Source organism: Lepidochelys kempii, chromosome 27, assembly GCF_965140265.1.
Source record: "Lepidochelys kempii isolate rLepKem1 chromosome 27, rLepKem1.hap2, whole genome shotgun sequence".
NCBI classification, from domain to species: domain Eukaryota; kingdom Metazoa; phylum Chordata; order Testudines; family Cheloniidae; genus Lepidochelys; species Lepidochelys kempii.
Window position 1 is genome coordinate 18,806,427 of NC_133282.1, and position 12,268 is coordinate 18,818,694.

Consider the following 12,268-nt stretch of genomic DNA (forward strand, 5'->3'; position numbering starts at 1 on the left):
GAGCACAAAAGAACGTTGGGCTGATGATGCAGAGGCAGGCAAGGAGACCTGAAAGACCTGTTAAATGGCTAAGAATGGTCAATGCAGTGAGTGGACTATCGAGTGGAGGAAACGAAGACCAAGCACTGGCCAGGGCTAGGCCAGAAGCTAATGAGACCATTAGGGCTCATCATTGGAAGGATGTTAGTGACAAGGGGACATTGAAATAAGTTTCGTCCCTCCCTAGTCCCAAGGGAGGAGGCTCCTTCCCAAGATCGGGGGTCTGTTGTCCGAGGAGGAAGCATGGTTTTAGAGCAGCTGGGGAATGATGGGACTGCTGAGGCTCCAGACCCAGATGAATTTGATCCTGCAAAGGAAGCAGACTAAGGGCCTAGGCCAGCTTTTGCTCCGGGAGACCTGGTCATTTGTGGGGGAGGCAATGTGACCTTGGAGGGTACTACGAGAGAATCTGAACTCAAGCTTCCTCTGCTCTTAGCTAGGGCTGTCCCACAAGACTGACACCAAGCCCTATTCATTCCCATAACGCCCATCCTAATGCAGGGCTCGGGGGGTGCAGGGCTGGGGTTGGTGAGCAGGCTGGGGGGTGCTGTGCTGGTCCAGAGGTAGCTTGGGGGTAGCTGGGCTGGTGGTGGGTAGATGGGGTGCTGGGCTGGGGGGGTGCAGGGGTGGGTGCAGGGGTGGGTGCTGGGCTGATAGGGAAGCCAGCAACAGTGATTGTGGGGCTGGTGTTAGGGCCCCCCCTCACCTTGAGTCTCTGCTACTGTGGGCTGGAGCCTGGGGCAGTGAGGCGGGAGGCAGAGGCTGCTTGCTTGGCAGCTGCCACAGCAGCCCGGGACCAGGAGGAGGCGCTGCAGGGCCAGGGCCCGTCGTGGGAGTGCAGCTGAGACACGGCGGGCGCTCCTGGTGCGAGCACCGTGTGGGTGCCAGGGGCTGGGCAGCCCTGCTCCCCACAGACAGGGGATGGCGCTGCCTTACCCATCTCACTCCTAGGGGGCTTCTCCCAGTTTCAGCCTGCCCCAGCCCATCCCTCTGTGCCCTGGGGCCCCCTCTGATACCTGCCTTGCAACAAGCATCCCCAGCCAGGGCCTGTTCCCGCTGCCTGCCAAGGGGACGGGGCTCTGCAGGCAGGTTTGGATCAAGTCACAAGGCAGGGCCATGCCCCTGCGCAGAGGGATGGTCCCTAGGCCAGAATTAGGGACATATTGCCAAAAGGGCCCAGTGCGCCGCTGACCTGGCCGCGAGAGGAGATGGCCATTTTATCTGCTGGGACACTGCCCTGCTCCACTGTGAGAGACCCCTAGGATGAGGAAGCATGGAAGGAGTGAATTTGGAAATGATTCTGGGGTTGGAAACGGGCTCCTGGGAAGGAAAGGGGCAGAGTGGCAGCTCAGACGTCTCCTCCATCACAGGAAGGGTTGGTCTAACCCTCCTCCCTTCCCCGCTCAACGCCCACGGAGACTAAATTCCAAAGTGCCTGAGCTGAGCTTGCAATTTCTGCCAAACTGGTGGGACAGGACAGGACATGGGGCCTTAACCAATCAGGGGTGTAGCCCCCACCCCTGTGCAGAGTCCAGATCCTCACCTGTTCCTGGTATTGAGGGGGCAGCAGCCCTCAGGATGAGGCCAGAGAGTCACCTGGGTCAGCTCTGCGTGGGGGGTGGAGCGTGCAGGGAACACTTTGATTTTGACAACATGCAGGTTTCAGAGACACCATAAATCCTGGAGCCAGCCCTGCCCAGCTGTTACAAAAGCAAAGCCTGGTCACCTCTAGCTACACAGTGAGAGCTGGAGGCTCTCCAAGCATTTGGTGAAAGGAACTTATGACTTTAAAAGAGGAAGGGAGGGGAATGGGAAGAGGGGAAAACACCTAATGTCCTAAACAGCAGGAGAGAAGGCAGCAGAGGTGGGCAGGAAATGTGGGGATGGGAGCAGAGCCTGAGGGAGATGGGGCATTTGCTGAACGTGGGGGTTAGGGATGGAAAAGGACAATTCGCTGACGAGGCAAACTGAGTGACAGTGAGTCGAGTCAGAGCATCCTGGGCTTCACTGCTGCCACCCTATCTTTCTGCGCCAAATCGAGCTCCGAACCGGATGGGAGGGGTATGCCATGGGGAAGGAGATTTTTGAGGGGATGAGACACTGTTGGTCTCTGACCCTGTCTGGCCATCATCAGCAACCCGCCTACAGCACATTTGTGATTGGTACATCCAACCCCCAAAATATGGGGAATGGGAGTGGGATTTGCTTATTTTCTCTGGGCTTATTTCATAGCATCTGTGAGCTCTGTCTCTCCATGTATGTTTGCTCAGTGCCCATCACCAGGCAGCTCCGACCGGCCCCAGAACCTCTGGGTGCTGCTACATAATATAAACACTATTTCTAAAGGCAAACAGGTAATCCGTGAACCCTCCTGCAGCCCCATTCCCCTCCCAGCAGCCCCTGTTACTATGATTTTTATTGCAGATAGCCTCAGCAATGTGCAGGGTGCTTGACAAGCAAAGAAAGAGTCCCTAGCCCCCATGGGCCCAGTTCGGCCTCTCTTATTCCCGCTGGTTTGTACTGCCAGGGAGGAGTTCCGTTCCAGAGGGCTTTTCACAGAGTAAGGTGCCACACACCCAGTGAGGAACTCCCTGCGGTGTTGAGAGAGGAACAGCAGCAGGAGGCTGGAACAGCAACTAGATATAGGGAGTCACCCCTGGCAGAGCCAGGCCCGTTTGCCCTCAAACGCTAAATAAAGGAGTGAGCAGAGCAGGTGCAAGAGATGAGTCCAGCCTGATCAGCCCGAACAACAGCTCTTGGGATATAACCAAGTAAATCGCCCTGCAGGAGAACCGTTAGGAGCAAGACCGAGGGAAGCCCGAAGGGGGAAAGTCTGGGACAGGGCTGCAGAGAAGTGGACTGTAGCCAGGGAGGGATCGAGTTACAGCATCTGGCAAGAAGCCCCTAGCAGACCATCTCTCTTCTTCAACGTCTCTGCTTTGTTGGCCTGAGCATTTTGCTTTCCCTGTTTTTTTGGGTCTATGCTTGTGTTTTCTAAAAGGACTCTAAAGCCATCCCTGCCCCAAGGACCCCGGAGCTGGGAGCAGCATCAGTAACCTGCCTCCTGAAGAGCTGGCCAGGAAGTGAGCTGTGTGGAGGCATAAAGTGCTGCTTAAGAAGCTGAGCCTGTGAATGGTCTGGAGACGGAGAAGAAGCCTTTTATGGTTGCCAGCAAACCTCAAGCGTCTTCTCACCACATCTCCCTCCTCCAGCTCTGCACCTCCCCACAAACAGACACAGCCTGCGTCTCCTGGAATAACGCGTCCAGCAGCAAGGCTGACTGCAGCAGGCCCCCCCTGTGAGGCTTCTGTGAGGCTTCAGGAGCCAGCTCTGCAGCTGCAGCAACATGAACCTGAAAACTGTCCTCATCCTCTTGGTTCTGGCGCTAGCCACAATTTTCGCTCTGGTTTGTGTGTTGCTGACTAGAGGAGTGAAACCAACCAGCTGTGAGCCGCAGACCCTGAGCACCCTGCAGGGAAAGCACGGTGACCAGAGCCTGGTCTTTGCTGATCTGACGCCAGAAGAAATGGTGCAAGTGGTGACGTATCTTCAGGAAAACCTTGGGGTGCCACTGGTAGATGCCTCTCAAGCAAACCCTTCTGATAACTGCATTTATTACATCGATGTGCAGCTCCCCACCAAGGCAGAGGTGCTGGGGTTCTTGGATCATGGGGACAGGCGACCCCCCCGGCAGGCGCTGGCTGTGGTGTATTTTGGAAACCAACCAGACCCGAATGTCACGGAGTACGTGGTGGGTCCCCTGCCAAAGCCGACGACTCACAGGGATCTCACAGTGCAGAAGTATGGAGGGAAGCTGCCGTACCACCGCAGACCAGTGACTGAGAAGGAATACAAGGCTATTGACCACTTTGTCTACCAGGAGTTCTCCAAAGCACCAAGCTTGCTTAGAGAGTGCTGTGATTATGATGGGACCAATTTTGCCACCCTCACCACGGTTCCTCGGGGGTTTCAGTCAGGAGATCGTGCCACCTGGTTTGTTCTGTTCCAGAATGTGAACGGCAGTGGCTACTATCTGCACCCAGTGGGGCTGGAGGTGCTGGTTAATCACAGCAGCCTGGACATCTCCCAATGGAGGATAAGCCAAGTGTTCTATAATGGCCAGTACTATCAAGACATGGAGCAGCTGGAGAGCGAGTTCACAGAAGGCCACATGAAAAGTGTAAAAGTTAAGAAAGTCCGACCTGATGAGGAATTTGGTTCCATGAGGCCCAGAGTAGTCCCCATGGCACCAGGCCCTTTGCAATATGAGCCTCGTGGGCCCCGCTATAGCATCCAAAACAATCAAGTCATCTTCCAGTCCTGGAGTTTCGCCTTTGGGATGGATGTGAATACAGGACCACGTCTCTTTGACATCAAGTTCAAAGGAGAGAGGATTGTCTATGAGCTGAGTCTCCAAGAAGCCCTTGCTGTCTATGGCTCTAATTGTCCTGGAGGGATGGTGACCAGATACATGGATGGGAGCTTTGGCATCGGCAGGTTTGCTTGTGAGCTGGTCAGAGGTGTTGATTGCCCCTACACAGCCACCTATGTGGATAGACACTATCTAGTTGAATCAGAGACCCCTAAAGTTAATAAAAACTCCTTATGTATTTTCGAGCAGGATGCTTCAGTCCCGCTGAGGCGCCATTACTCCAACTTGCAGTCCCTGTACTATGGGGGTCTGGCTAAATACGCTCTTGTTCTTAGAGCCATTTCAACTCTCATAAACTATGACTACGTTTGGGACTTCATATTCTACCAGAATGGAGCTATTGAAGTAAAAATCCACGCCACCGGATATATCAGCTCCTCCTTTTACTATGGCACAGGCACTGACTATGGCAGTCAGGTTGGGGAACACACCCTGGGGACAATACACAACCATCTCATCAGTTATAAAGTGGACTTGGATGTTGGAGGTAGGTCTCTTTGCATGTGCGCTCGCGCGCGCTCTCGCTCACTCTCTCTCTCTCATGCCTGTGCATTGTGAAGGACACCCAGCACTGCAGGGTAATCTTTGTAGAACCACATTCTGGGAAGAGCGGCCCAAGGTGGCGCAAAGGGGGCTTCTGAGTTCTGGGCTTGGCCAGGTCCTGCCCATCCCCCAGTGTAAATTAGAACCTAGTTTAAGGCAGATTCCCACAGCCCAGAACTGCAACTCAAAGGGATCAGGCAGCCGTCTCTTTTCCCACCCCTGGCTCACTCTGCCAGGAGTGGAGTGCGTAGGAGTAGTCCTTACACTAGCCCTGGGTTGCTCTGGGATCTGCCCTGTGCTGAAATGGTGTCAAGAAGCTGGAATGCAGCAAGAATTGGGGCCTCTGGATATAAGCTCTGCATTCTATAGTTTGTACTTCAGGGAGCTGGCAAGGGCTCCTCCCCATAAAGCGAGCTGGAGATCAGTGTAACTAAGTGGCACAGAAACTCACCAGAGCAGCAGATAAAGTGGAGAAGCCAGATTAAATTAGAAAACCTTCTGGATCAACTTCCATAGGAAAAACATAAAACTTTGGCAGGTTTAGGAATTGAGGACACAAACTTTGCTGACTGCGTGCCATAGATCTTGGATGCAACCACCTCCCTGAGGGGAGGAGAAAGGATTCAGCATTGAACATGGAAGAGTATAACTTAACTGCTTGTGGGAATAAGAGACTCGGACAGATTCACTCCAATCCACCTGTGGGGGCATGCATTAATTCTGCACAGGTAAGAGGCCACTGTATGTAACAGACCTACTGAGCCCCAAAGGGGATGCTTGCAGGAATCAAACCCAGCTATTAGAGTAGGATATAGCATGGAAAACAGATTACTCTTGCTGGTGACTTTCTGCATAAACAGCGTCACATGACGAAATACCGACCATACTTAGCCACATGCCAGTAAAGCGTCCAATTAACCACTAAGTGGTGATTCTCAGCATCCCGATAGGTGTGAGCCTAAGTAGTGGAGCATCCGCAGAACAAGTCCCAGGGGCATTCTCAGCACACAGGGGACAGCCGCTACAAGGAGTGTCAGACACACGGGACAGCTGGCAAGAAGCTGAAGCTTCAGTTCTGTCCTGACTGCCATGGCATGACCTGGGGCAGGAAGGGTTCAACAGCAAATACCCCTGTGTCATGTGACTCCTGTGAATGCTTTAACACCCATGGAAGAGTTAACTTGTGAAAAGGCAGCGGCTGTTGGAAGCTTCTAGGAACAGTTTCTCCCTCTGGGCATTATCAGCCAGCAAGTGTCTTCTGATGATACGATGCTTCTAACTTGGGTTGCATTGGCTGAAAGCACTTGGTGTCCTCCTGGAGAGCGGCGGGGCAGAGCTCTAGCTCCTGGCTATATTCCACTCCTAATTTTCTGTCTCCCTTCTGGACTTTTAAACTCTCTTGAGCCAAGCGCAAGGTATTTTACAACTAAAATTAAACATTAATCCTCTCAACAAAGATGGCTGGGCCTCGCCCCTAATCCACCCATGAAATGTCATGAGTCCCATGGGACCAGCACCTCTTGGAAGACTGGACGATAAACTCTTGAAGGTTGCACAATTAGAGGATTGGAGGGTGAACTGTAACACCTTGCCACCCTCGAGGAGTTAGATGGCTGAACGATCTAAATATCGACTGGTGATACCTATGAAAAAATATGTGCCTATTAAAGGACTACCTCTATACTCATGTCACAGACAGAGGGTGGCAGATACATCGTTTAATGGTGGAGCTGCCTGAAGAGACATCATAGATATATAGCAGGTGATTTTGAAACACAGTCACTGTGTAGTAAGCCCTGTGCGATAAATCTCAGGTCCCCATGCTAGCTCTAAGTGTTGAGAGAGGAGAACACCCTTTTTCCCAGGAGTTGTAGGGGGGAATGACCTTCCCCACATGGCTGAAGAATGGAAAGCAGTGGAGCAAGGAGGAGTTTCCAAGAGGACGCAAGTAGTTCGGGTGCACAACAGGGTGGGCTGGGGATCCTCACCCTGATGAGTCGATCCAGGAGAGAACTCTAGAATTTTTCATGTCCCAACATGCTAAGTGAGTAGGAAGTTCCTTGTTCTGCAGTATTGTCAGCTGCTCCTTTGGAGTGGGTGGTGTTTCCTCTATGCAATAGATTGGTTCTGTTCAAGATCTTTCACACAGTTCTTCTTCACTCCTGAGTGATCTGCAGGGCCTGCGTCTGTAGCTTGCAGTTTAGAATGAGCCAAGGCCTGATTCTTACAGCCTATGGGGAAGCCCAGGAGGCCAAAGGTGAAATTTCTCAGAGGTTTTCTCTTTGCTTTGTAGGAACCAAGAATTCTCTGGTGGCTCATGACATGACATTCGATACCATGCAGGCTCCTTGGAGTCCAGAGCACCAGATACAGAGGCCACGGCTCACCAAGACAGTCCTGGACACAGAGGACAAGGCCGTGTTCCCACTTCACTCCAAGATCCCCAGATACATCCACTTTGCCACCAACCATAAAAATAAGTGGGGTAACCAGCGTGGCTACAGGATCCAGATAGTCAGCTTTGCTGGTGACCCTCTGCCAGAAGCCAGTTCCATGGAGCGGTCCATCAGCTGGGGGAGGTAGGTGTTTACATTTAGAAATTAAGCAATTCCTGCTTGTGCTTAGAGAATTGCCATCCCTCTCTGGGTTGGTGAGATGCTGGGACCAGTGGCTGCAAAACCGGGGCTGTGGGGAGCAGCCCCCAATGGTGCAGCAATGGGCCTGCAGCCTCCTGCTTCAGGGCCTGAGCCAAGCACTGCTTGCCTGGCAGTAAGGGGAACCAGTTATTCCACAAGTCCCGCTATGAGGTTTCTTGCACCTTCCTCTGAAGCATCTGGTGCTGGCTGCTTTCAGAAATGGGACACTGGATTGGATGGACTCTCCAGTCTGACGCCAAGATAAAGGAGGGTATTCAGTGCTGGCCCGTTTCCATCCAGCCTTACTTGGGCGCAACAGGAATGCTGTGGTCTGATTGATATACCAGCTGGGCCTCTGACTCCGGCTCTCCCACCCTGTCCTGCTGGGGTCACACGGGAGTCACTCTGGGGCAGCAGGGATACGAGACCCCGAGAGATGTATCCAAAGCAGAAAGTGACTTGGTGCAAGTTCTGCCGACGGTGTTTCCCTCTCTGCCATTGCTCAGCCTCTGGACGGGGCAAGCCCCACACAAGGAGGGAATACGGCTACAGGGAAACGATAAAATCCCTGCGCTGAAATAGCATCCAGGGCTGGGACAAAGTGGAGGGAAAGAGGCCAGGAGTACGGAGGCGCTCGCTCCCCCTGCCCAGCTGCTGGAGCCTGGGGAGCTGTGAGTGAAGATAAAAATAGACTTTAAAAGGATCCAGGCACAGCTCCCATGATCACCGGGGGCTCAGCCCCAGAGATGGAGGCCCCTGTCTGGGGGTGGGGGGGCTCACTGTGGGCTCAGCCCCAGAGATGGAGGCCCCTGTCTGGGGGTGGGGGGACTCACCATGGGCTCAATCCCAGAGATGGAGGCCCCCGTCTTGGGGGTGGGGGTTCACCGTGGGCTCAGCCCCAGAGATGGAGGCCCCCATCTGAGGGGGGCCTCACTGTGGGCTCAGCCCTAGAGATGGAGGTCCCTGTATGGGGGGGGGGCTCACCGTGGGCTCAGACCCAGAGATGGAGGCCCCCGGTCTAGGGGGGACTCACCGTGGGCTCAGCCCCAGAGATACTCCAGGCTATTTTGCTATTTTGCTGATGACACAAATCCCAAAGTATTTCGAACCCCAATTTCCTTTCCCCTGTGCCATGGCTCTTTGCTAACTTTGTCCTTGCTCTGTTTGGAAATGGAAATCAACGGGCCATGCCATAGCCCTGGGCAGTGGGGCTGGGGCTACCTGCCCTACAGGGGAAAGGTTAAACAATTAAAATAAATATTCTTGGCCTTTAAAATACAAGAGAAAAGTGGCAGAATTGCTTCTCTTCATAGTCGTTCATTGACTAGAAGCTGGTGCCAGACAAAATTCAAGTTAGAAATTAGGCCTCAGTTTTCTGTAGTGCGGGTGATTAATCATTAGAATAAATTCCCAGGGTAAGTGTTGGTTCTCTGTCTCATGATGTCTTCTGAAGTTCTGGGGCTCAATGCAAGAGTAACACGGTGAAATGTAATAGGCTACCTACCATATACAGGAGGGATATGATAGATCTTATGGTCCCTTCTGGCCTTAAGTGCTGTGAATCTTGATTGTTGTATGCAGTATCGCTGTAGCTGTATTAGGGAGACAAGGTGGGTGAGGTCCAATAAAAGATATTATGCCCCCCCCCACATCTTTATGTGAATCTAGGCTGTTATTTAACACCTACATGTCGAGTCTTGTCATCTTGAGCAGTGTCCCTTTAACTTCAGTGTGATGCCCACTGGGAGGCAGCAATCTGGGGCTCACAAGGTCCATGTAGCCAGAGCTCTAGGGTAATCTCTCCAGTGCTTGCTGTCATGCCCCAGACTGTACCCCTCCACCACACAGCCTGTGCCAGATCCTGTCCTTCGTTACTCCTCTGTCTGACCGTGTGGTGCTGATGGTTTCATGGCCCTTCCATTTCACATCCTCTCCCCTAGTATTCCTGCCACTCGTCAGCAAGTGTGGGGTGGGTCCTCTCCCGGCCTGGGGTGCTCTCCACTGACGGATGCCATGCAAGTGGGACCACTACACTGCTGATTTGCAGAGAGGGTGTCTCACTAACACTCCGCCCAGACAAACACACAGGGCCCTTTACAAGCACTGTCTTAATTGTCACACACCCGTGGAGGCAGGGACCATTATTGCCATTCTGCCGCTGGGGAAACAGGGACAGAGAGGAAAAGTAACTCGCCCAGGCTCATTCAGCACGGAAGAGAATCCAGGAGTCCAGGCTCCCAGCACGGATGTCATCGCTCAGTCTGCATGGGGAGAGCAAATCAATCTCTTCTCTCTGTTCATTAGATACAAACTTGCTGTCACCAAACGGAAAGAGAAGGAGCCAACCAGCACCAGCATCTACAACCAGAACGACCCCTGGACGCCCACTGTGGCCTTCGCTGACTTCATAGACAATGAGACCATCGTAAACGAGGTGTGCGGGGTTCTCCTTCCACTGGGGGCTGCAGCACCTTCCAGGGGAGTGTGCAGGACAGACAGACAGACATACACACACAGCAAGCAGATGGGGAGCCCAGTCCACGGGTGGGCAGACACAGTGCTGGCTAGAGCAGTTCATGTCACAGCCATCAGGGTATTCCCTCATTCCCTGTGTGTGTTGAAGTCTCTGCTGGACCAATGGTCGTTGCTCAGTGGTGTTTACAGAGGGTCTGCCCCAAGTGTGTTCTCCTAACTAGCAGTTCTCCTGAAATAGCCCAGTGATGCGTCTCTTCCTCTTCCAGGACCTGGTTGCCTGGATTTCTGTTGGTTTCCTGCATGTCCCGCACACGGAGGATATTCCTAACACGGTGACTGTGGGGAACGGGGTCGGCTTTTTCCTGAGACCCTACAACTATTTCGATGAAGACCCCTCTGTTCACTCACCTGACGGCATCTATTTCAGAAGTGACCAGGACCCCAGCAAGTGTGAAGTTAACCATGTTGCCTGCCTGTCAAAGACTGCCTCGTGCTCACCAGCCCTCCCCTCATTCACCTACAACGGTTTCCAGAACCAGACAGGTCCCTGAGCCGCTGACTGCAGGGCCTTGCCAGTGTGCTGGTGATCTACTGTTCCTTGGGCTATGTGCTCAGGCTTCCATCGGAAGCAGCAGTCACCTCTGGCTCACTCACACCCATAGATCTGTAGATGGTTTATATGTAGCTGAATAGTCAAACTGCTTACAAAAACGTCAGTGAAAGAGGATGCTCTCTCTCTCTGATCAAACATAATTGCCTTACTCTGCTGCTGGACTGACATCAATAAAAATGCACAAGTCCTAGACAAAGCACTGAGAACAGACAAGGAGAAATCTTGCACTACCCAGAGCTAGACCAGATGAGACCCCTGCAGCATGTCTTATTTAGCTTCACTTTTTTTCTGTGATTCCCTGTTCGCTGTGTACATTTAGGGCTGGATTTTCAAAGGAGCTCAGCTCCCATTTAGGCACTTAAATAGACCAGTCAGAAGTTTCCTAGGTGGGAGCTGAATTCCTCTGACAATCTGGCCCTTCAAGTGGAGTTCTGCAAAGTGATTCTATCTAGATGGCAGCGTGGGATTTCTCAGCATGCAGGTGACTGAGGCTGCTGCATATCCTGTATAATGCAGCCCACAGAATTGTGCAGGGCAGCACGTGGCTGGCCTCATCCCTAAGGCCACAGGGATTGAGATGGAGCGTTGCATGCTGGAATCTCTTGCACCTCTGTATTAAAGAGGAGAGGTGGCTGCAGTCTACTCCATTGAATGCCAAGTAGGTGAAGCAGTCAGGTTCCTGACATGTTGCCAACAGGGCCCTCAATTGGGCAAAGTTTGAAATACCTCATGTCTAATTAAAGTTTTCCCAGGTCCCTTTTGATTCTACAGATACCTAGTGACCCGCTGCAGAGCTGCAGTTTATCTAAGAGTGTATATAAGAAAGTTAGACACAGAAGCTGGTTCTAGAGACTAGACATGGTCTGACGTAGCCGCAAGCAAAACATTCACTTGTAAGCATCTGTCATCTTCTCACAGGCCTACCACGGAGCTCAGGGTGGATGTGCATTCAAGACCAAATTTTATTTCCTGTAACATTTCTATATTGCTACAAGCTCTGTATCTTCATTGGCTTAGATGTATGTCAAAATATTACAGATGTCAGTACATTCACCTATATTCAATAGTTAGACATATGTCCACATTACAAAACACAGGAAAAGATATGCTATTAATACTGAACCTAACAAAAGGTCAGTTACAGCAGTGTCCTTCAGAAAAGGTTTTAAAAAGTGCTAATGGCTTTAGAAATGTCCTGCTTTTGTCTCCCATTTTGTGGTGTTGTAAGGCACTGGCTCTCACTGGCTTTCCAGACTACTGTACCCCATTCAGGAGTCTGATTTGTCCTATGTACCCTAAGTTTCACCTCATTTAAAAACTACCTGCTTACAAAATCAGACATAAAAATACAAGTGTCACAGCGCACAATTACTGAAAAATGGCTGACTTTATCATTTTTACCCTATAATTATAAAACAGATCAACTGAAATTAAAATATTGTACTTAGACATTTCAGTGTATAGTATACAGAGCAGTATAAACAAGTCATGGGCTGATGAAATTTGAGTTTGTACTGACTTTGCTAGTGC

General features: G+C 51.8%; 1 protein-coding gene across 1 annotated transcript; it reads left to right on the forward strand.

The window, feature by feature from the left end:
• The first annotated feature begins 3,006 nt into the window (after nt 1-3,006).
• LOC140903933 (amine oxidase [copper-containing] 3-like) lies at nt 3,007-12,268 on the forward strand. The gene is made up of 4 exons (XM_073325916.1): nt 3,007-4,958; nt 7,308-7,593; nt 9,955-10,084; nt 10,392-12,268. The coding sequence occupies exons 1-4, from the start codon at nt 3,386-3,388 to the stop codon at nt 10,674-10,676; spliced, it is 2,274 nt and encodes a 757-aa protein (XP_073182017.1). The 5' UTR covers nt 3,007-3,385; the 3' UTR covers nt 10,677-12,268.

Coding starts and splice junctions, on each gene's coding strand:
- LOC140903933 (XM_073325916.1), top strand. CDS start 3,386: ATGAACCTGAAAACTGTCCTCATCCTCTTGGTTCTGGCGCTAGCCACA. Junction 4,959..7,307: donor AGTGGACTTGGATGTTGGAG/GTAGGTCTCTTT, acceptor TTTGCTTTGTAG/GAACCAAGAATTCTCTGGTG. Junction 7,594..9,954: donor CGGTCCATCAGCTGGGGGAG/GTAGGTGTTTAC, acceptor TCTGTTCATTAG/ATACAAACTTGCTGTCACCA.